The sequence below is a fragment of the Thalassophryne amazonica genome, unplaced genomic scaffold (genome assembly GCF_902500255.1).
Source record: "Thalassophryne amazonica unplaced genomic scaffold, fThaAma1.1, whole genome shotgun sequence".
Taxonomy (NCBI): domain Eukaryota; kingdom Metazoa; phylum Chordata; class Actinopteri; order Batrachoidiformes; family Batrachoididae; genus Thalassophryne; species Thalassophryne amazonica.
Window position 1 is genome coordinate 29885 of NW_022986396.1, and position 24334 is coordinate 54218.

Genomic DNA, 24334 nt, shown 5'->3' on the forward strand with positions numbered 1-24334 from the left:
TGTTGGAGCCATGATTCATGTCAGTCCACTTGGTGCAACAGCTCTCCAAGGTGTGATCACTCCTTTTGAGATGCAGACTAACGAGCAGATCTAATTTGATGCAGGTGTTAGTTTTTGGGATGAAAATTTACAGGGTGATTCCATAATTTATTCCTCAGAATTGAGTGAGTCCGTATTTTTTTCCCTCTGCTTGGTCTAAAAAAGTAACCGTTACTGACTGCCACAATTTTTTTTCCCGATTTCTTATAGTGTTTCTTAAACCCAGATAGTTGCCATTTGAAATGACTTTAGTTTTGTGTCATGTCTGTGATCTGCTTTTTTTCTACAAAATTAAACAACTGAATGATCATCCTCCAAGGCCGGTGATTCCATAATTTTTGCCAGGGGTTGTATATAGATGGATTGATAACTTGGTTTTGTTTTTAACTGTTGTCAATTTGAGAATAGTTTCTGGCTCTTAACTGCCTCCTTTTCTGATGATTTTAAATTTTGTGTTGATTAATCTTTATTATTTGATTGCAGACCACACTGCAGAACCTGTCGGAGCACATCCTGGCTGTGATGGACAATAAGAACCCCTCCATTAAGCAGCAGGCCTCCTTGTTTCTGGCCCGGTCCTTCAGACACTGTACCCAGGCCATGCTGCCGAAGAGTATTCTCAAACCTCTCTGTGCTGCCCTCACCAAGGTATACCTGCAACGCGAACCAAGGGTCGGAAGTATAGAACCAAAACCATGAACCCAGCAAAGGGACAACATGTAGTGCAGATGTAAACTGTAGTTAGAGAACCATCTGATTTCAGTAATGGGAGACAAAAAAAAACAAGCTTGTCAGAATACAGCAACTAACATGTCTTCAATGAAAGGACTACCTTAAACAGATTATGTACTTTTATGATGTAAAATAATTCATGTACGAGGTCTGTCCAAAAAGTAAGATCTCAGTGCTGCATTTGATACTGTGGATCATCATATTCTACTTAATAGGCTGGAAAATCATTTTGGGATTACTGGGAGTGCCCTTGCATGGCTGACGTCATACTTGACCAGTCATTTTCACTGTGTTTTGTACAGTAACACAACCTCTAACCTTAGTGACATGAAATTTGGGGTTCCACAGGGGTCTGTCTTAGGCCCCCTGCTTTTCTCCCATTATATACGAGGTCTGTCCAAAAAGTAACGGACCTTTTTATTTTTTTCAAAAACTATATGGATTTGAATCACATGTGATTGCATCAGCCAAGCTTAAATCTTCGTGCGCATGCGTGAGTTTTTTCACCCCTGTCAGTTGCGTCATTCGCCTGTGAGCAGGCTTTGTGTGAGCAGTGGTCCACCCCTCTCGTCGGATTTTTATTGCGAATAAAATGTCTAAACGATTTGGAGCTTTGCTGCATCGATTTTTTTCCAGAAACTGTGAGAGACCTCCAGGTGGACACCATTCGGAAAATTCAGATGGCTTTCAGGGACGATTTTATGGGGATCACACAGATTAAGGAATGTTACAGCCGGTTTAAAGACCACCCACAGCGGCTGAGAGCGCGCCGCACTCCGAGCGCCGATCGACAGGCTGAAACCCCGCTGAAACAACCAGATCATTTCCAAAGTGAAGGCTTTGTTGATCCAGGACATCGTCTGACCACCACAGAACTAGGAAGAAGACGTGGACATCAGCACTTTTTCGGCACATTCCACTGTTACAGGAGTTTTTGTCATGGAAAGAGAAGCAGAGGAATTTGCGCGTTGGGACGGAGCCGCATGGCGCAAAGCAACGCCGTGATGAAGCCTCACAGGACATGTTCTGGCATGTCCAGCTCATCGACAATTTCTCAGATAGTCACACGACTGAAAAGCCACCGAAAGCCATCTGAAAGCCGTCCTGTGAGACCAACACGGAGGTGCTTTTGTCCGCGCCATGAGCGGCTCCGTGGCGCATCCCTCCGCAACAATGTCCCGGATCAACAAAGCCTTCACTTTGGAAATGATCTGGTTGTTTCAGCGGGGTTTCAGCTTGTCGATCGGCGTTCGGAGTGCGCCGCGCTCTCAGACGCTGTGGACGGTCTTTATCCAGCTGGAGCACTCCTTAATCTGTGTAATCCCCATAAAATCGTCCCTGAAAGCCATCTGAATTTTCCAAATGGTGTCCACCTGGAGGTTTCTCACAGTTTCTGGAAAAAATTGATGCAGCAAAGCTCCAAATCGTTCAGACATTTATTCGCAATAAAAATCCAACGAGAGGGGTGGACCAGTGCTCACACAAAGCCTGCTCACAGGCGAATGACGCAACCGACAGGCGTGAAAAAACTCACACATGTGCACCAAGGTTCAAGCTTGGCTGATGCAATCACACGTGATTCAAATCCATATGGTTTTTGAAAAAAATAAAAAAGGTCCGTTACTTTTTGGACAGACCTTGTATTGTTAAAGTTGTGAATTAGCCACATACTGTGTATTTGTGCAGTGGAAATAATAATTACCGTATTTTCCGCACCATGAGGCGCACCTAAAAGCCTTAAATTTTCACAAAAATCGGCCGTGCGCCCTATAATCCGGTGCGCCTTATGTGCGCACTGAATTCCAAATCTGTAAAAACGACCGACGTTGTCTTTGACCGTCGGAATATTGGACCATTTCCCACTGACACAAGGACGTAATACGTAAAGTACGTACGCTAGCAGTGTAGAGTATGTACCCTGGCAGTGATAAACCAATCGGAGAACATTACGTAATACGTAAAGTACGTACGCTGGTAGCGTAGAGTACGTACGCTGCCAGCGATAAACCAATCAGAGAAGAGCCCGTGATACGTACACTTACCTCCACCACTCCTCTGGTAGTTACCGTATACTACAGGTATCCTGCAAAACATTTGTTTGTCTAAGGACCCCCGAAAATGGCGCCAGCGAAGAGACATGCTTACGAGGCACAATTCAAACTGCAGGCTATCAGTTACGCGGTTGTTCATGGGAATAGAGCAGCTGCGAGAGGAAACAAGAAAATGAACTGCGCCAAGTTAAAAAGACCAAACGGAGTTTCCGCAGAAACAAAGCCAGGTGGCCACAGCTAGAAGACCAGCAGTTCAATTCAGACACAGAAGATGAAGACTTCGATGGATTAGTGACACAACCATAATAAAAAATAATGTGAGTACCATATTGTTGTTATTCCGGTAGTTCAAAGTTGTTAAAAAGTTCAAATAAACTCACCGTTTTGCTTCCGTGACCGTTTTTTTTTTTTTTTTTTTTTTTGTAGACTGTATGTTTTAGCGTGCGCCTTTTGTAAGGGTTAAGTACCCGCTAATTGAGGGCGGGCCTTATAATCCGGTGCGCCTTATGGTGCAGAAAATACGGTCTGCACATTTGGTTAAGCAGAACACAGCTCCACAGCTCAGTTCAGTTCCAACATAAAAACATGTGGTCTGTGTGTGCAAGGACCATGTGTGTGTGCATGACCATATTTAGACCACACGAGAATCCAGTTTCCACGGTTCTTTGAATGAGTCCATGTTACTGCATCTACACTTCATTATAGCACAAAACTTTAAGCTGTTGTCTGGGTGTATATCCATTTCTGCTAATGTTACTGTCTTTAAAATTTGTTTTTAAAATGTGTGAGGTTCTAACATCATCACATGCTGTGTGGCACTGAGTGCACACAGGATGTGTGAGGTTCAAACTTCACATGCTATTCAGGTTTTTAATGACTGGGTTTGTAGAGACTCGCATTTAAAGTCACATTTCAGTCGTCGGAATCACTCATTGTTTTGCTGTTTGATTGCATGTCGTCCATTACTGTCAATCTGTCTCCGTGTTCAGCAAGTGAACGACTCTTCACCGGAGGTTCGTGATGCTGCAGTCGAAGCTTTGGGCACATCCATGAAAGTGGTCAGAGAGAAAGCGGTCAACCCCTTCCTGGCTGACCTGGACAAACTCAAGAAGGATAAGGTAGAGATTGAAACACTCTGCAACATTTAGTGCTGTTTTTCTGATTGACTTTTCCTTCTATGTCCCGCACTCACAGATAAAGGAATGTGCCAACAAAGTTGAGCTCCCTGGAGGAAAGAAGGTCGGAGGAGGAAAAGATGGAGGGACTGAACAGAAGGCTGTAGCTGCTAAAGCTGCTCCTCCTGCTGAAGCTTCACCCAGATCATCTGTTCTCAACAAAAAGCCTCAAACTGCTCCTGCCAGCAAGGTAGTGATCCCACAACATCCCCCGCGGCAGAACAGGATTATTGTTGCAATTTGAAATAGTTAACATTTTAGGTCGATCGCACACGACAGACAATGCGCTGCACTGTGCAAAGAGATGTGCACACCTTAAGTCCTGTGCCATTATTCTGTGATTGTGTAGATACGTTTATGATACAGCAGTGTCCCGTTGTATCATCATGTCATGTACAGCATATTTTTTCAGTTTTAACCTGTAGTGTTTGCTGGCAGGAAGATGATCCCACGGTTGTGTTTGAGACCATTTGTGTCTTTGTTTCCTGTAGCCATCAGCAGGTCCACCCAAGAAAGTAAAACCTACATCTGCAGCCAGTGGGAAAGCCAGAAAAGCGCCTGACACGAAAGAGTTTATTGAGAGCGAATTAGCGGTAAGTCTGTGAACACGAATCCTTCAGCTGGTCACGCAGCCTCAGCTGCTCACATGCACGCTGTGTCTGTGGGAGTGTCTACGCACAGCCTCAGCTGCTCACATGCACGCTGTGTCTGTGGGAGTGTCCACGCGCAGCCTCAGCTGCTCACATGCACGCTGTGTCTGTGGGAGTGTCCACGCGCAGCCTCAGATGCTGGAACTTTTGTTTGGTGCCATTCCAATGAGATTTATAAAGATGACTGCCTGAAGAGAACATGTAAATTTCCACAGTCATTGATGATACGGGGCTGCATGTCAGGTAAAGGCACTGGGGAGATGGCTGTTATTACATCATCAATAAATGCACAAGTTTACGTTGATATTTTGGACACTTTTCTTATCCCATCAATTGAAAGGATGTTTGGGGATGATGAAATCATTTTTCAAGATGATAATGCATCTTGCCATAGAGCAAAAACTGTGAAAACATTCCTTGCAAAAAGACACATAGGGTCAATGTCATGGCCTGCAAATAGTCCGGATCTTAATCCAATTGAAAATCTTTGGTGGAAGTTTAAGAAAATGGTCCATGACAAGGCTCCAACCTGCAAAGCTGATCTGGCAACAGCAATCAGAGAAAGTTGGAGCCAGATTGATGAAGCGTACTGTTTGTCACTCATTAAGTCCATGCCTCAGAGACTGCAAGCTGTTATAAAAGCCAGAGGTGGTGCAACAAAATACTAGTGATGTGTTGGAGCGTTCTTTTGTTTTTCATGATTCCATCATTTTTTCCTCAGAATTGAGTGAGTCCATATTTTTTTTCCCTCTGCTTGGTCTAAAAAAGTAACCGTTACTGACTGCCACAATTTTTTTTTCCTGATTTCTTATAGTGTTTCTTAAAGCTAGAAAGTTGCCGTTTGAAATGACTTTAGTTTTGTGTCATGTCTGTGATCTGCTTTTTTTTCTACAAAATTAAACAACTGAATGAGCATCCTCCGAGGCCGGTGATTCCATAATTTTTGCCAGGGGTTGTGTGTGTGTGTGTGTGTGTGTATATATATATATGTGTATATATATATATATATATATATATATATATATATATATACAAATAATGAATGTTTGAGTTCAATGGTACGAATATTTCATGAGGTGAAAGCTGGAACATACCATTCAACGAACCCTGACTGCATTGCATCCTGCAGCACCTGGACTCTGCAGGGATGTATGTGAGGATCCTTCATTCCCGGCATTCAACACCATCATGCCCAACATTCTCCACCAAAAACTCTCCAACCTCTCTGTGCCAGCTCCCACATGGACAATCAGCACCGGCACCTGTCAGAGGTGTGTGCTCTCCTCACTGTTCTTCTCACTCTAGACAAAAGACTGCACCTTAGGGAACCCCTCTGTTAAACGCCCGTTTGCAGATGATACCACCACCACTGGTTCGTCTAGGATGGTGATGAGGCTGCATATAGACAGGAGGTGGAACAGTTGGTCCTCTGGTGTGGTCACAGCAACCTGGAGCTGGACCCACTCAAGACTGTGGAGATGATCATGGACGCCCCCCACCACCACCCGTCCTCAACGGGATTGTGCCTGCTGTGGAGACTTTACGGTTCCTAGGATCCACCATCTCCCGGGATCTGAAGTGGTCCTCCGCCATAGACTCCATCAGGAAAAAGGCACAGCAGAGGATGTACTACTTCCTCAGACAGCTCAGGAAGTTCAACCTGCACCAGGAACTGCTCACCATCTTCTACACATCCATCATCCAGTCTGTCCTGTGCATCTTCATCTCTGTTTGGTTTCCCTCTGCCTCCAAACATGCCAGACACAGACTTCAACCAACTGTCAGGTCTGTAGAAGAAAATCATCAGAGCCACCCTGCCCCCCATCCAGGACTTATACTGGGTTAGGGTTAGGACCAGGACTAGGATATGAGCTGGTAACAGACCCCTCACACACTGTTTAAACTCCTCCCCTCTGGTCGACATTACAGAGCTCCAGACATCAGAACAACCAGACACAGGAACAGTTTCTTTCCACAGACCATCACACTGATGAACAATTTAACCTGCCAAAAAACTCACTCATTTATATACCTCATGTACAACTTCAGTCTGTTTCTCTTTCTCCTTTGCACACATTTTTTACTGCATATTTTATTTGCACATTTTTTTTTATTGTGAATTGTTTAGTGTTTATGTGTATTTGTACATGCTTGTATAGAGAGAGTACAGTTCAAACCAGAGTCAAATTCCTTGTATACTTTGAGGATACTTGGTGAATAAAAGCTATTCTGATTCTGGGTTTTCAATGTCAAAGTCCACAAAAAACAGTGTAGAAAATTCAGCTTTTCCCATTCAGTTCATTTCAGTAGAGGGCCTCAAGGGGTGTTACCCTGCATGATGTCATCAAAGTCCACATTCCTTACAGCTCCATGTTTCTGAGTGTTTGTTTTTTTTTTTTTTTTTTTCCAGCAGGAGGTGAAATCAGGCTAAATTCCCCATGTTTATGGTTTATTTTCTCAAGACATTTGGCACCAAAAATGAAATGGAATAGATCAATATTTTTATAATTCTTTATTTAGAGTAGTCAGCTCATTTTTTTTATTTACTACTCATTCATTATTTACTACGGATGCACAATTTAAGGAGGATAATTTTATATATTAAAAAAAATATATTGATAAGCTTGAATGACTTTTTGTGTTCAAAATGGCATAAACAAATTAAAATATGTAAACGCCCAAGAGGCACTGTACATGAGCATTTTCAAATCACTGAATTTCTGTTGGACATGATTATAAAATACAAACCATATAGTGCTGTATTGTTAATCTGTCTGGAGGAGGCAGTGCTCAAGAACTGGGTCACCATACAAGAAGGACACAAGTGAGGGAAGCCACCAAGACACCCAGACATCTGAAGAGTGGAGTGACGTAGAGAAGGACTATCTTTAAAGAAAACTGATCAAATCTAGACTTGAGCCTCCCATGTGCCTTCTGGTAGCAAAAACATCAAGTCTTTCAAGAAAGCACTTTATCCAGTTACTTGCGGCATTTGTAAATGGAAAGATATTTTGTACAAATAGCTGCAATTCTGATATTGTTAATGCCTTATTTTTGTTAACCATGTGAATTAAAGATAATAGGCTACACTACCTGCATAAATTGATCGTGGTGGTGGTGGTATAAGAAAAATGATTAAAATGTTGTCCTTGTCCAAGTACTTATGGAACTTCCGGTATCTGTTTGGAGTTCCTCCAGTCACTCTGGATTTATCCCACCATCAAAGTATAAACATTACTTTATTTCACCAGGTGGGTTTGATTCTTGGTAATGCTGTCTGTCTGTGTCTTCAGACAAGATACTTTATCTGCATTGTTCCAGTCCCACCAGGTTAAATGGGTCCCATACAGAGGGATTTGGAGACTGCCATCCACTTCATGCTGCTGATTTTAGGAATAAGGATGGGCATTGATGGACCTTAGAGCCTGCACAGGATTTACTACTTCTGTACCGGAGGTGGATGAGCCATGGTGGGAACCCTGAATGAAGAGGAGTCGCTGAAAGAGGTTAAAAAAGATGAATCTCTCCCAAAGTTCAAAAGAGGAACAAAATATCTGCTGGACATCCTAAACATACAAGCTGATCTGTGAACCACGGTGGTCGTGTCCATCAATCCAGAATTCCAGTTGAGGTTCAGGGGAGATGGAGCCTATCCCAGCAGTTACTGTGGAAGAGGCGGGGGACAACCTGGACAGAACGGCAGTCTATGGCAGGGCTGACACACAAACACATTCACACCAACCGTTACATTTACAATTCACTAACCCTGTATGTCTTTGGATGTGGGAGGAAGCCGGAGCAGCTGGAGGGAATCCACGTGAACTCCACTCGGTAAAGGACCAGGCAGGACACAATCCCAGGACCTTCCTGCTGTAGGCAGCTATGGTAGCCACTAATCCACATGACACCCCCAGCCAGAACATATATGTAGGTCCATATTTTTATGACTGTGTATATTTGACGTTATTTTAGTTTCTGCTGTCATATTACAAACTGCTGAGCTGATCAGTTCACATTAAGCACACACAGGAGAAAGAAATGGCTTCACTCGTTTTATCACATGTTCGAAGCTTGTTTGCCACCATTTCACCACTTTGTTGTCTCTCCCTCATCCTGTGCTAGTAACGGCATAGGACATGGACAGCAAAAATATCAGTGGGTGACTGGGTGAGTTCGTCTCACCCAGATTGTGTTGACAGTGATGCAAAAACATTAAATGCTCTCTTCTTGTAACTCAGCAAATGATGAGAAAACACTGTATTTTTCAAAGTATAGGTTGCCCGTTTTTGTTTTTGTTTTTTCCAACTCCAGTGTGACTTGCATACCAAAAACATGCATTTCTTATTAATTATAGTAAGTGTAAATAGGGCTTTCGCAGGAATCGATACACTCTCAAAAGAAACTCCAATAAATAAAGGTACATGACAACAGTTTAAAAAAAATCAAATGGACTCAAACTTTTATTACAGTGTTTACAATGCTGTGGGCTAGTAATCAGTGTCCATTGTCCTTAGTTTAGAAATTAAAATTCTTTATTGTACATCCATAGACAAAGGGCTTCCTGCATGCATGAATCCACTGTTTAGTTCTCCGTGTCCATCTGATGATTTCCTTTATCCCAACTGTGTCAAATAACATCAAATATGTTGTCCAATGCACATTTATTTTTCCATCTGGCTTATTTTTAGAATTGAAAATAGCTTATGTTAAGTAACAGCACATGCTGTGGTCCGCACTTGTGCTACTCAGCTTCTGTCCATTGTTAAATTCACCACCAGGAAAAAGCTGTTAAAAACTGAGTTCCACATACAATAAAAAAGGTGCAACTGCTTTTTTTTTTTTTTTTTTTCATCTTCAACAGTGATGTGAGTCTTCCAGAAAATTCCCTGAAGTCTTTTTTATTTTTTTCCTTCTTCTTTTCCAGAGCAGTCCAGGTTGGAATTGATGTACATATTTGCTGGAGCAGTTTATTGTTTGTATAATTGATTGGAAACATCTCTGATGATACACCATAGTGGATAAGAAGTCTTGCATTTTCACGTCTTCGCATCTTCATCCCAAGCATCCAAGACTGAAAAATAAATGTTACACGCAATCTCATTTATCAAGCGCTGTCAATCATACAAGCAGCAGCCAATGAGAGACGGTGGTGCAAATTTTACCACATTGCCTTGAGGAGCTACAAAGCAAATCATGGATGGAGATGTTCTGCAGTGGGGAGACAAGTTAAAGTGTGACAGTTTCATCAAGAATAAGTTTATGTCGGCATTGTTAGAGGAGAAGGACTGAAACGCTGATATTAAAGTGTAGGTGACACCAAAAAATGGGCACAGATGATCACTAAAATAATGAAATGTTGATATTTTAAAAAATCCTGAATAGTAAAAGTTGATAAGTGCACAGGAGGAAGATAAAGTGCTGTCTGAAGCCTGCGCACTATTTCAGCCGTCAGCCGCAGCCATATTGTTGCTACGTCTTCACAAGAACAGCACCTGCTGATTCAAGCCCAATTCAACTGTAAATACAGTGGAGGTCGAGCTGTTTTTGGACCATTTTTTTGGGGGGAGTTTTTTTTTTTTTTTTAAGTCCAGTCTGAAGGTGATTCTGAAGAAGCTGTGTGAAATACAGCCTTATGGTTTTGAGCCTTATTTAGACGACAATGAGAGAGACAAAACATTGGACCTTGGACTACAGTGATGATATTGGCAGAGTTCAGAACACAGATTGGTGATTACTAAAGAAATAAATAAATAATGGAGGCGATTTCTACATTTGGGTGGAAATTATAAATTTGTTTTGTTTTGTTTTGCCAGCTCTTTGGTCAAAATCAACTGATTAAAAAATAAAATAGTTTGACTATCTTTGACATCTTATTAAATATTAAAACCATTCACACACCCCTAGTAAAAATAAAGTCTTACCTTTCAGTGAGATCATCTTCAGTCCACTCGCTTTGAAAACAACAGCTGAAAATAATTTAATTCCTTGTCAAGGCTGAAGAAAAGTCCCGCTGTGCCACGTAGCGGCTGTTTGTCCTCTGCTGTATCAATCTGGTGGCAGGTGAAATCCGCTAATTGTCTGTGGCTGCTGGGTCGATCTGATGTGAGTTGAGTCTCCTCTTCCTCCATCAGGCCACTTCGCGCCACAAAATGAAAGTCCTCTGCGTCTCCATTAATAAGCATCAGTGGATTAATTGGACTCGGAGAAATTATCCTATGATCCACAAACAAAAAATACAACGATGATGTTGTTACTACTAATGAACAGTAAGTTCAGCTTTAGTTGTGTCAGATTTTATTCCATGTGCTGCAGTCCTTTTACCCCCGGTATGAAATAAGGAGGTTTGTAACGATCAGCACGTCCATCTGTCCGTCGGTATTCACTTGTTAGCGCAATATCTCAAGAACCCGTTAACCAATTTCATTCATATTGAGCATAAGGGGTGTACTTGGCTGATCCTGGACACATGGGAACCGGGGAGATCTGCCATCTCCTGGTGACTCTTGTTTGCTTTCCTAGGGTCACTCACATCACTGTTCAAGAGGCTTTTTTTTTTTTTTTTTTTTTTTTTTTTTTTTTTGGACAGGTGCAACTTATTGTCCAAAAAAATCTGGGATCACCCTCTTGCATTCAAATCCATTGAAGTTGCTCTTTCAATGGATTTGGTGAACTTTGGTTCACCAAATCCATTGAAAGAGCAACTTCATTTCCGCGCTCCACTGTGCGCCATGTTCACTCTCCGCTGTGTGGTGTTCTCGTTCAACAGTGTGCGGCGCCTTTGCTGTCCACTTCACCTATTTCTGACACATGTTCCCTCTCAGCCCCAGAGGAGCTGGTTAGAGTTCTGTACAGAAAGCAGAAAATTAATGAGGATGAAAACACAAAACTGTTATTGTAGCTTTGCTATTTAACGTCTGTCATGTTCTAGATATCTGTTCTCACTGTGATTTTAAAGGACATCATGTAAGGCTGCGACAGAAGAGTTTCTCCCAGCATGCTCGGTGGGATTTCAGGTGGCAGTCGGAGGCTGGAGGGATGTCTAGTTTGGTGACCTCAGAATTACATTTCTTTTTTTTGTGGATGATGTGGTTCACAAGTGTGGCTACATCCGAGGTCCTGCAGATGCTGCACTGGACTGTGTTGAAGAGCTGATGCAGAAAGTGCAGCTGTTGATTTACCAGTCGATTTACACTCCTATATGTTCACCTGTGATCATGAAGTTTGAGTCATAACCTAAAGTACAAAGTCACAGATGGAAATGAGATTACAGGAAAACAAGAGTTGCATATGTAACTATGGTTCTATGAATTCTGGATGACCGCCAGAGGGCGGTGCTTAGCACCTGGATTATTCCATGCGCGCATGCACAGACGTCGAATCTTAAACCAACAAAGTCACATTAGTGGGCTTGTCCTGGGTGACGTCAGCCAACAGTATATGAGCACACATCACCCGGCATTCAGTCCTTTTAGAATCTACCTCATACAGTTCTTAGTGATTGACGAGGCATGCAGCTCACCAACATCCTTTGTGGATGAAATTGCATTGAGGGATGCAGTCTTAACAGACAACCAACTGAGGTCACCGCCTCCCAGTGGCTCAAACGGTGAAGAGCACAAGTCCTCCAGGACCAATGGAAGATCCCGAGACGGCAACCCTCTGAGGCCGAAGCCAGAGGACATCTTGTAAAAATCAGCATATCAGGAAGAGGAACCCTATTGAGCAGCCATTCACCATAATATGTCGAGCAGAGACAGTAGCAACATGAACTTTAATTGCAGAGACAGAAAGATGACTGTCAAACAGTGTTTGAAGACAGCAAAGCAAAACTGCTCCAGAGCAAGGCTCTGGGTCTATGCCTTGTGTACTCCACCACTGGTTAATAGCTTCCATCTGCTGTCATGTAATGTCCATGCACGGCATTTGATCGGACGGACTGGGCTGGAAGATGCACAGTGCTGTTGTGATGCAGTGTGGGGTCAAGGCCCAGGCTGTTCATCCAAATTTGTTAGCTGTGCAAAGTCAGGAGTTCCAGAGGTACAACTGCTGACAGTGCAGTCAGTTTCCCTATCAGCTGGAGGAGCAGGCTGTAAGTCAGTCACTCATGCGTTCCTGCAAATACGGCAGACCAGAGTGAGAATATCGTCCACGCTTTGCGGGGTGGGGAAGGTGTCATTGCCAGTGATTATATCACAATGGCAACAAAACAAAACAAAAAAAAACTGTTGGCATGGGGTCAAGGAGCTCATTGCAAAATTCACAGTGAGCCCTAGCTGCGACTCATGGTGCAGTAGGGTCTGAGTGTTGTCGAGTGATTGCTGCCAGCTCAGAGCGCACACAATCCAGTCATCTAGATACAGACGAATTCATATCTCACGAGGCTGCACAGCAGCGAGTGCTGCTGCCATGCACCTAGTGAATGTACGAGGAGTGAGAGCCCAAAGGGGAGGACTCTATACTGATATGCTCGTCCGTCGAAGGAAAACTGGAGGAACTGCCTGTGGTGAACTGACACCGGGATGTGGAAGTAGGCATCCGTTAGATCCACACTGGTAAGCCAGTCCCCCATCCAAATTCCCGGAGAACTTCCGTTGTGTTGTAGCATGGGAAATGTACTGATTTAACTTTCTAAGGTTTAGGATAGGACAATAGCCACCATCCTTTTTTTGGAACTACAAAATAAAGTGAATAGAACCCTCGTAGGTGATCCGTACGATGGGCCAGCTCTATGGCTTCTTTCTTCAGTAGTTCAAAACTTTCCTGCCAGAGAGCAAAGGACCGCTCTAGATCTGTAACAACTGTGACTTTTACACCATTGAACTTGGGGACAGTGACGATTGAACTGAATATTGTAGCCCCTGACCAATGCGGAAAGCACCCGTTGATCTGAGACCAACTCCCACCTGGTGGCGGGAGTTGGTCTCGGATCAGTGGAAGCTATCAATTGGAGCTTGGAAAAATGACCAGTGACCTTGTCCCGGTTGTCAAACCCAACTGCTGCAGCCCCTTGATGATTTTGAGGGGTGAACATGATGGTCTGTCTGTCTGTCTCGCTGGTCATTTGTGGGAGGTCCACCCGTGGGTGGCTTACAAGTGGAATGCTGGGAAGGCTGACGCAGTAGACCCAGATCCCAGGTAGCATGGCGGAAGCCACCTGTGTGCTTAGGTTGACACCTGGGAGTGTGCTGTAATTCAGGAAATTGCTGGTGAGACCTGTTAGTCTGAACAACACGCTCCAGGGTCTGTTGGGCCACAGGACTGAAATCCTGGCCTGGGACAACAGACAGGGTGCGTAGCGATCCCCTGGATGCCTCTGACAAGGAGGATTGAGCCAACCACAGCTGGTACCGGGCGGGCTATGGTCAGGGTGGACTTCAACCTGCCAAGAGCGAAGCATCACTCAGGCTGTGTGTCAGTGTCAGCACCAGCAGCACCAGCATCCTGGAGAGACAGTGAAAGGGCAAGGTGAGAGAGAGAGAGTTCTCCAAACGACCAGTTCGAGCCACTGTGTCATAGCTCTGAGTGAGGAGGTCATGAGTGACCCTACACTGAGGTCATGGGCAATGGGCCTCTGGCTGGCCAACAACAGTGTGTGCTGCAACCAGGCTACTAACAACACTGTCAACTAATGGCATGTGGTCTAAGCTATACTCCATTGCGTCTGCCATTGCACATAATGCCTTACAGTCCTGTTGGCAATGGGTGAATGATTTAGGACCAGACCAGCAGACGCCTGAGGAGAGTGATTGTCTAGAGTGTTGGAGTCTGTGATGGAAGAAGTGAGGGAACGTTCCCCGTTCTTGGGCCCCAATCCGACCTTGTTGTCCCACACTAAAGCCCCTTTCACACTGGCGTATTCGTAGAGCTGCGTATTGCGGTGTTGTTTCATTTAAATACGCCCGAAATGGGCACGTACTCAGCCTTTTTCCATGTTCATAGATCTGCTTGCAGCTGCATGCGTTCACTTTTTAATGTGTGCACACAGTCGCGTGTACCTTGCCGCTAGTTAAACCCATTTCACTCCTGCCGGCTGTGCAGAACACATCACTGCACTTGGAAAATAATGGACTGTATCATTAGGGTTTTCCAGTTTCATTACTGCCACGTATGTAGCCAAAGGTGCTATTTTCTGCCTCTGTGGAAGTGCGCTCAGTTCTCTCCTGCACGGTGTGGTTCACATCAGAAACAGAGTCATTTAACATGATTATTATTATTATTTTGTCTTGGTGGATCATTTTCATTGTGTACAGATGCTGCTGAGTCTGGCTGTGGTAAAGGCTGCTGTGAATGAAGCGCTGTGACTCATTAAACTTTTAAAGCTCCTTTTGCTCCATTCTGGATACAGCACTCAGTTTTTGGTTGTGTGCAGGAGTGCCGTGTTGCACAGACCTGCTTAAAACTGTGTCCAGCGCTGTACGCCGAAGAAAATGAAACATGTTTAATTTCTTCCATCCTACGCATGTAGCCCTCAACATACTGCTGTGTAGGGAGAAAAAAAAATCGCCGTAGGGCTGCTAAAAGTGGGCGGAGAGCTGTTCAACTCACCATAGATGATACACCACAATGACCAGCTCTACAAATACGCCAGTGGGAAAGGGGCTTAAGTAATGAGTCACATGCTGCAATCAACATAAAATCATCATCACAATGGCTGGTAGTGGGGTGTGGGGGGGGGGAGTGCAGTTCCTCCTCATTATGTTCATAGGAAGGTGTTAATTGCTCTGTAAGAGGAAGGCAGCAGGCTTCAGAGAAAGAAGCACTGACTTTATCTGAGCAAATTCAGAAGCTAGGTTGTCAACGTCAGACAAGATCAGGTCATGGCTAGCCTTTTTTAAATTTTATTTATTTATTTGCTGTAGTGGTAAGGGCCACATGCAAAATTATTTTCATCCGTTCCTCATTCCTGAAAATGACTCCATAGTCTTTTTCTCATAAAACCTTGAGAGTTTGTAGGTTAGTACTGAGTGCAGCATTCATTTTCCTGAAGAATATTGAGTTTCTGTGATGGTGAGGTGGCAAAACCAAAATATTGTTGTCTTCAATTTGCCGGTTTAGTGAATTGACACAGTTCCTCATGTAAAGATATTTCCAAAAATGGTCGTTTCCCTTTAAGTTATTTTACTCGACACATCATTGTAAGACCTAAACACTTCAGCACCATACAAATTATCCAGTGTACATATTCCATGGTTGTGCCAACTTTTCCAGTACACTGGTGTTTTACAACACAGATTGCAGGATATGGACGAATATGACTGAAATTTGAGAGAGGAGCTCTGTGTGTGTGAAAGGGAAGGATAAAGATTTTTCTATAATGGCCCATTCTAATTTATTGTCCAGTCCAATTTATGGCAAGTTTTGCCATCTCAGAGGAGTTGCAGTACAATCTTGGGTCATATAAGTCCAACCTTCCCTTGTCTCTGGGTAAACATAACTTAGTTAACTTGATCCTGGGCCTTTTCCCTTCCCAGAACAACTCCTTAACCAGTGTGTCATATTTATTAAAAAATGGATGGAGGCACTGTAACTGGCAGCATCATAAGAGGATATTCAAACTCTGGTGAAACCACCATTTTAATTACATTCACTCTTTCCCACAGTGTCAACCTTATTTTAGTCCACTTGCCCAAATTCATTTTTATCTTTTGTAAAATTGGATCAGAGTTTAGATGTGACATTAATTCCACCTTCCTGCATATTTTAATTCTTAAATATTTCATTCCTTTTGGTATCCACTTAAAACCAAATCTTGTCATTATATCTCCACTACCAATCCAGGATCTTGGCATTCCTTCAAACTTTGTCCAATTAATTTTATGTCCTGATACATTAGAATAAAATTGTATCCATCAGGTGAGGTATTGAATGACTTGGGTGTTGTTATATTCAGGTATTTCATGTAATACTTTGAGGTAACTAGTATAACACTAGTTGACTTCTTCTAACTATGACTTCTTCATAATGATGTTTGATGTGCTGTTAAGTTTTTAGTGTGTATGTTTGACAGAGGTTGGAAAGAGAGAGTGAAGCCACCATCAGCTGTCTGGACCTGGTCCTGAAGTGGTTCACTCTGAGGTTTTTCGACACCAACACCACAGTAATTATGAAGGTGCTGGAGTATCTGAAGATGCTCTTGCCATGCTGAACAGGGAGAATTATCACCTCACTGAGTATGAAGCCAACTCCTTTGTCCCCTACCTCATACGGAAGGTGAGGAGGTGGCCCTTTTTACACACCTCCAGTCAGGCCTCAAGCCTGCTGTTTTGTTAAGATATTGATTTCTTTCTTCTCTTCAGGTTGGCGAGTCAAGAGATGTGGTTCTGAAAGATGTCCGGGCAATTCTCACCATGCTCTGTAATGTCTATCCGGCATCAAAGATCTTTCCTTTCCTCATGGATGGAACAAAGTCCAAGAACTCCAAACAGAGAGCTGGTAGGTGATACAAACATTGAACACAGACCATTTATACTGCATCATATTCTAAGTCAAATCAAATCAATTTTATTTATATAGCGCCAAATCACAACAAACAGTTGCCCCAAGGCACTTTATTTTGTAAGGCAAAAGCCATACAATAATTACAGAAAAACCCCAACGGTAAGTAAAACATCTAGGTCTAGGTAAAACCTGGGGCAGACAAGAACCCCAGTGATGCTTTCGAGACACGGGCAGCATGCGCAACAGATCATGAAGCGTTCTATTAAAACGCTCACACTGCCCATTCCCAGATGGATGGTATGGTGTAGTACGAGATTTCTCTATGCCATAAAAGCCACACAACTGCTGGATCAATACACTCTCAAAACTCCGTCCCTGATCAGAATGTATCCGAACCCCAAACCTCGAAAACCACTCCGTAACCAGAACTTGAGCTACTGTAGGAGCTCGCTGGTCACGGGTAGGGACTGCCCACGTGTACTTACTAAAGACATCAGTCATTACCAAAACATCTTCCACTCCACCATGACTAGGTTCTAGAACAGTAAAATCAATGGCAAGAATCTCATTAGGCTGAGGTGTCCCATGGGGCCACGAGCCACTGGTTGGTTCACCTTTGCTACCTGACACCTCTCACATACCTGGCACCAATCTGCCACTTCCGCAGACATCCCTGGCCAATAACACAGCTGACATAAAAGCTCTAGGGTCCTCTCAACCCCTTCATGAGCATGCCCTTGATGAACCTCAGTCAGCACATCGGCTTTTAAAGCTGCAGGCAACACCAACTGCAACACAGCCCCAGCTCCACTGGACTTAAACACCTGACGGTACAAGACACCATCCCTCTCCACCAACCGGTCCCACTGCCGAAGCAACACCCGGGCTGACTGCGGCACCTGATTGCGCTCTTCCTTATCAGGACCCCTTTTACGGTCCCAAAACACCCAAACCTCCGGAATCACTGGATCAGCCCGCTGCAGTGCAGCCAGTTCAGATGGAAGACTGTGGGGCAAGGCTGCAACCACAGCCTGCCTTACATCTACCCTACTCCCCTGACAAACCTGTTGCAGCGGCTCCGGAAGCTGGGCACCACTAACCATTACCTGGAAGTCCTGCATCCCAGGAGAATGCAACCGAGAAAGGGCATCCGCGTTCTTATTACTACAACCCGAACGATACTTAATCTCAAAATCCAACGAGACCAACTGCGCTGCCCAACGTTGCTCAGTAGCACCAAGTTTTGCAGCTGACAAATGACTCAAAGGATTGTTGTCCGAGACAACACTGCTCCCAGCCCTCATAGCTAGCATCCACCTCCAAAATAAATGGAAGACTAAAATCGGCATATGCCAGCACAGGTGCGGAGGTAAGCTTAGCTTTTAAAGTCTCAAAGCTGCAGCCACATTCCTCTGTCCAATAACCCAAAACTGGCTGATCTACCTGACTGGGCTTCACCCCAGCCAACTTTGCTACCAACTTGTGTAGGGGTGCTGCCAACCTTGCAAAACCACCTACAAACCGACGGTAGTAGCTGGCAAAGCCCAGAAAAGAGCGCAGTTCCGAGAGTGTGACCGGAGGTGGCCAATGAGCAACCACCTCCACCTTGCTAGGGTCAGTAGCAACCCCCTTATCAGAGATGACATGCCCCAGGTAACGCACTTCCTGCTGAAAAAATGCACACTTTTTGAGTTTCACCTTTAACCCCTCATGCTGCAAACGCTCCAGCACCACCCTCAACCTATCCAGATGTTGGTCAGCAGTAGAGGAAAAAATCCACAATGTCATCCAAATACAACAATAAGGACAGACACTGCTGATCACCAAAAATCCTCTGCATCAATCTCTGAAAAGTACCAGGAGCGTTGCAAAGCCCAAATGGCATCCGGTTCCACTCAAACAAACCAAAAGGCGTGCAAAAGGCCGTCTTATGACGATCAGCCTCCGCCACAGGAACCTGGTTATACCCACTCGCGAGATCCATGGTAGAAAACCAATGAGCCCCAGTGAGGGCATCCAAGGACTCATCAAACCGAGGCAAAGGGAAGGCGTCCTTCTTAGTTTTTCCATTCAAGAGCCTGTAATCAACACAATACAACAATAGGAGAGGCATAAGGACTGCTACTCTCCCTAATAACTTGTGTTCCAAGCAGCTGATTGATGTGATCTTTGACAACCTCATACTCAGAGGGCGGAATTCTGCGATACCGCTGCCGCACTGGAATATCATCCAGAAGCGGAATCTCATGTGATATTAGGTCAGTACAACCCAGATCCCCATCTTGGGCTGAAAAGACAGAACTAAACTGACCCAACAATGCTCTCACCTTACCTTGTACTTCCAGAGGCAAGTGACCCAATTCCAGGGCTGCAATCTGATCCTGCACTGATGGAGAAATGGACTGCGAGGCCACTACCGCCTCCACCGGGGGCAACTCGGCAACCCCCACAGGCAGACTCACAACCCGAACTTCCTCTAAAGTGCCAATCATAGCCCGGGGACGTAACCACACATCCACTGATCCCACATTCATCACCGGAATGTAGGCTATACCCCGCTCCACCTGCACCAATGCAGGAGATGCCAGCAGTCCAGCAGGCAAGCCAGACTCCACAGGCTCAAACAGAGCCGCCCCACCAGAATACCGCTCAGCGCATGTCGCCCTAACAAACTTCATTACACCACCCGGAATCTGACAAGCCTCTCCCCCATGAACCTTAACCTTCCCTACTCCTTGATCCACAATACCACTAGCCTTGTGGCACTTCTGAAACGCCTGCGTGACATACTCCGGAACCTCCGCCACTGCTGGCAAATCAAACAGGGAAACCCCATGCTGCCCAAAAAGTTCCCCATAACACCTGCGGATGACATTCATCCCCAGGATCCCAGAAGCCTGTGGAGACACACCAGGCACATCTTTAACCACCAAAATGCCACATGCTGGCAACAGCTTACCACAAAGCTCCACATCCAACTCAAATAGCCCAGGTAAGGGATGGCTAAGCCATTAGCCGCTTTAAGCTGTAGCCAGTTACATGATTTCAGCCACCCCAAACCCCCTGGCTCAAACTGCTGATGAAAAAGAGACGCGAGAATAGTTGACACCATAGATCCTGTATCTATCAGACAAGGGATCCCAACTCCCCCCATGCTCACCATTAAATGAGGACACGGCGACACAAGCTTGGATACTACCTTGTCACACGTCCTACCCCAACCTGAACCAGTAACTTGCCCCCCCCCGAGCTGTGGCTCCGCAGCTCGACGGGCACCATCTTCCCAACCCAAGCGGCAGAAGATGGTTTGTTCAATGAAGAGGCCGACAAAAAGGATTGACTGCGGGCCACCACCCGAACTCCATCACACTCCCTGGCAAAGTGACCTGCTTTCTGGCAGTGCCTACAAATTATAGACCCCTGGGGAACTAATTGACGAAACTGCCCAGAATCCTGCAAATGGGAAATACTCTGAGTCAGCCGATTCAACTGCTCCTGTTGCCGCTGGAGCATCTCCCTTACTTCCTGAAGTTCTGAGGTCTGAAAAGAACCAGCCTCCACCTGGCCACTGCCCTGAACCCCGCACTGAGTACCCGCAACAAACTGGATGGAAAAATCACTACCCTTCGTACCTCCAGGTGAACCCTCTCGTTCCCATCTAATTGCCTCACCCCTAACCTCCAACAAGGTAGCCGTTGGCTGCCGGCGCACAAACTGCTTCAACTCGTGCCGAAGTGACCCATCAAACACACACTCAACAAACTGATCACGTAACAAAACCTCTGCATTTGGGACACCATTAGGTGCGCGCTGCTTAACAGATGTCATCAGACTCATTAATGCCAATGAAAACCCTAACAGAGTCTCTCCCTCATGCTGTCTGCGGGAGAAAAAGGCCTCTTGAAGTGCCACATAAGATTCTGTATCCCCATACAGCTCCTGCAACACCCCAATGATCTTTAATGGGTCTGAACGCTCTTCACTGGAACAATGCTTTATTTCCTCACGTGCTTCCCCCTCCAGATGATCAAAATAAAAAATGCCTGGTCAGCTTCAGAGACCTGACAGGCTCTCACACAAGCTTACATCTCCTCCAACCATTCAGCCAACCCCATACCTGTCTTACCATTAAACATGGGACATTTTCTATCTTGGAGTAAAAAAATAAACTTCTCCATTACTGGAGCATTACCACTAGAGGACACTTTAGATGAGGGCTCTATACTCGGGCCAGGTGCTGCCTCAGCCTGTTCCTGCTTCAACCTCTCATTCTCCATCCTAAGCTGAGTGACTAACTCTCTCAGCTCCTGCGTTTCCTCTGCCATCATACCCCTTGAGACCTTCCCACAATGAGGATGCGACCAAAATAGGGGAAATTACTTGGACCGAGGCCACCTGCTACTTTGCTCTGGAAAACAACAACAACAAAAAAATAACAGATTAAACACACAAAAAATTTACTTCACCAAAAAACTAACAGAACACACCTCTCTAGTCTCAATTTACATCCCACTTCTTGACACCAAAATGTGGCAAAGCGGACAATTTACTCCTCAATCGGCAAGGCAATTAGAAATCATGAATGAATATGGTATGTTGGACTTCTGACACCACCCTGGGAATTTCACCCAGGGAATTCGACAATTGAACAACTTCAACCTAAGACACACAGGTTCGTTATAATTGAGACAGAGACATGGTTCCCAAATACAAAAAAATAATTTATTAATAATTAAAGTTCTAGTTAAAAAGACAATTTTATCAAACTAATTTAAAACACCACCGATTATGACCACATGAGGGCGTCCTTGCATCATGCAGCCCAGCAGCACACGCAGCTGGCAGAGTTTTCCAAATGTCCACACTCAGCGTAAAGCCGCCGCAGCAAACAGGGCGCATCCACTGGTCTCACAAGACTGCGCCTACCTGTCTTCACGGGAATGTGGAAGTGAACACGTCCAAACACCTGCAGTCAGTCTCCAGAAAGAGAAAGAAGAGCACACACACTCCCTCTTTTATACAAACATTCCTCTGCCACAACCAGCTGCACTCAGTCCACCAGCCTAACATCATTAAGGTCATCCATCCTGCTACAAAAGGTTAACTGTTCATGAGTTTGGGGAGCGGGAGGGGGGAAGCCGCTCAGGGTGTGAGACGTTTTTTTTTTTTTGAGAGAGAGAGAGAGAGTGTCACAGAAAAGAGACTTCAGCGTGAGTTGTGGGTAAACAGCAACTCTTCCTTTTGTTGGTGTTAAATAAAAGTGCTGGATTGCAGCAGCTATGTCTTTGTGGATCTACACAGCCGGACCAGCACTGACTGGCAGGTATGTCGCTTTCTGCCACATATAGTACTTTGAGTTTACGTGACGTGTTTGTTATGCATTCACAGATTGTCCGCAAATCAGCTGCACAGCAGATGTAATAAAAACACTTTATTTGTGGCCAATCTGTATGCATTCGCTACAACATATTTTAGTTTGTGATGTGGACATTATGGGCACGATATATATCTGTTTTACACACTGTCCCAGTCCGCTGCCAAGCCGCAAATCCCTGTCAGTTGCAGATATCAGCGGTTAACGGCAGATATATAGTGCATAGAGTGAGTATGTATTTATGAATTGAGTATATATGGAGTATGTAAGGCGGATGTCATCCGCATCCAGATTTTTGAACAGCTCAAAAATCCTGGCTGCGGACATGCGTGCCTCTGCGGATGATCACGGGCGTGTTTGGATGTTACATGGATGTTGTGGATGTTTGGCGAATATGGGCCAATTTTGTGAGCAATCCATATGCAAATCCTCCTAAACGCCAGTGGGACAGGGCCCTTAGTAGTGTGAGGGCTGTTTTATGACCACTGTGTCTTAGTGCTATTTTATTGTGATGTATATTGTATTTTTCTCAGAATTTTTATTCTGTGTGTGTGCCTTTTGTGAAGCACCTTGTGACTTCCCTTGTCTGTTAAAGGTGCTATATAAGTAAACATTACTTACTGACTTACTTAGTGAAGTATCTTCTCTGAATACTGGCTTATTGTGCTCGCTGTGGATGATGTCCCCTGTGATCAGGACTCCTGCCTGCAGCTGCTGGTCTGCGTGTATCCAGACTGTTCGTCTGAATTGGACTTTGACAATCGATAGAGGCCGTGTCGTTCTCACTGGTTCAGGCTCACAGCGGAGTCATGTCTCGCCGTCAGACGTGTGCTTTCTGTCTCCTCTGCAGAGTGTCTGGAGGAGTTGGGCTGTTTGATCGAAGGCTATGGGATGAACGTATGCCAGCCGACTCCTGCTAAGGCCTTGAAGAAAATTGCCATTCACATCGGTGACTGGGACACATCTGTCCGCAACGCTGCCCTGAACACAGTGGTGGCTGTCTACAACATCTGTGGTGACAAAGTCTACAAACTGATAGGAAACGTAAGCAGGAGATGAGCCCACACTGCTCCAGAACTGCTTTCTGATCCAGGGAGCTGCCTGAGATGAGTCAGTCTGCTTTCCTCTGCTTCCTTTTCCTCATAGTTATCAGAGAAAGACATGAGTATGCTGGAGGAGAGAATCAAGCGCTCGGCTAAAAAGGCTCCCTCAGCTCCAGCAAAGCAGATTGCGTCAAAGCGACCACCGAGAGAACACCCAGCCAACCCCAGGGCCACCTTCCTCTGTAAGCCAGCCCAGGAGGATCCCAAAAAACTCAAGTAGGTCACCTCAGGCTCGTGGCCGCAGCACGAAGGCTGAATTAGCAGAGAAAGAAAGAGGCAGGATGCAGATCGAAGCCCAGCTGTGTGGTGATACAACGCACCTCCATGTCGGTGTTTGTCTACCAGGACTTCTTAAACTAATTAAACCCTCATACAATAGAACTACATATACAGAAGTAATTTGCACCCTGTGAATGTTGTGCATTTTCCAAATAGTAGTGTTAAAGATTCTGCTCCATATGTTCTTATGCAGTTAATCAAACTGACAGTCAGATCGCACACACAGGCCAAAGCAGCACAAAGCGCAGTGCAAGTGTCAGTGCTGTTTTCTACCTGACACATTTCTACTCCTGTGGGTGTGTTGGTTGGGCACAGAGATGGCACATTGATACTCTCCATCCCCAGAGAGCATTTTCAGTTTACATAAGCAGCTTGACCACACACATACACTCTGCCTGAGTGAGTACGAGGTCTGTTAGAAAAGTATTGGACCTTTTTATTTTTTGCAAAAACTATATGGATTTGAATCATGTGCGCTTACATCAGCCAAACT

The 24334-nt window shown here is 44.8% G+C and overlaps 1 protein-coding gene across 2 annotated transcripts; it reads left to right on the top strand.

The window, feature by feature from the left end:
• Nucleotides 1-451: 451 nt before the first annotated feature.
• Nucleotides 452-23845, top strand: LOC117506161 (cytoskeleton-associated protein 5-like). 2 transcript variants are annotated; one of them, XM_034165663.1, is made up of 6 exons: nt 452-687; nt 3812-3940; nt 4017-4187; nt 4489-4590; nt 16655-16857; nt 16944-17079. In XM_034165663.1, the coding sequence occupies exons 1-5, from the start codon at nt 562-564 to the stop codon at nt 16790-16792; spliced, it is 666 nt and encodes a 221-aa protein (XP_034021554.1). In that variant the 5' UTR covers nt 452-561; the 3' UTR covers nt 16793-16857; nt 16944-17079. The 2 variants fall into 2 exon arrangements, with proteins under 2 accessions (XP_034021554.1, XP_034021555.1); XM_034165664.1 differs by lacking the exons at nt 452-687; nt 3812-3940; nt 4017-4187; nt 4489-4590 and adding exons at nt 23310-23503; nt 23606-23845 and having other exon boundaries at nt 16660-16857.
• Nucleotides 23846-24334: the final 489 nt, after the last annotated feature.

Bases quoted from the DNA above. Each gene is read 5' to 3' on its own strand.
- LOC117506161 (XM_034165663.1), top strand. From the start codon at position 562: ATGGACAATAAGAACCCCTCCATTAAGCAGCAGGCCTCCTTGTTTCTG. The intron at 4,188-4,488 runs GTAGTGATCCCA...TGTTTCCTGTAG, and splicing joins AAACTGCTCCTGCCAGCAAG to CCATCAGCAGGTCCACCCAA. The intron at 4,591-16,654 runs GTAAGTCTGTGA...TATGTTTGACAG, and splicing joins TTATTGAGAGCGAATTAGCG to AGGTTGGAAAGAGAGAGTGA.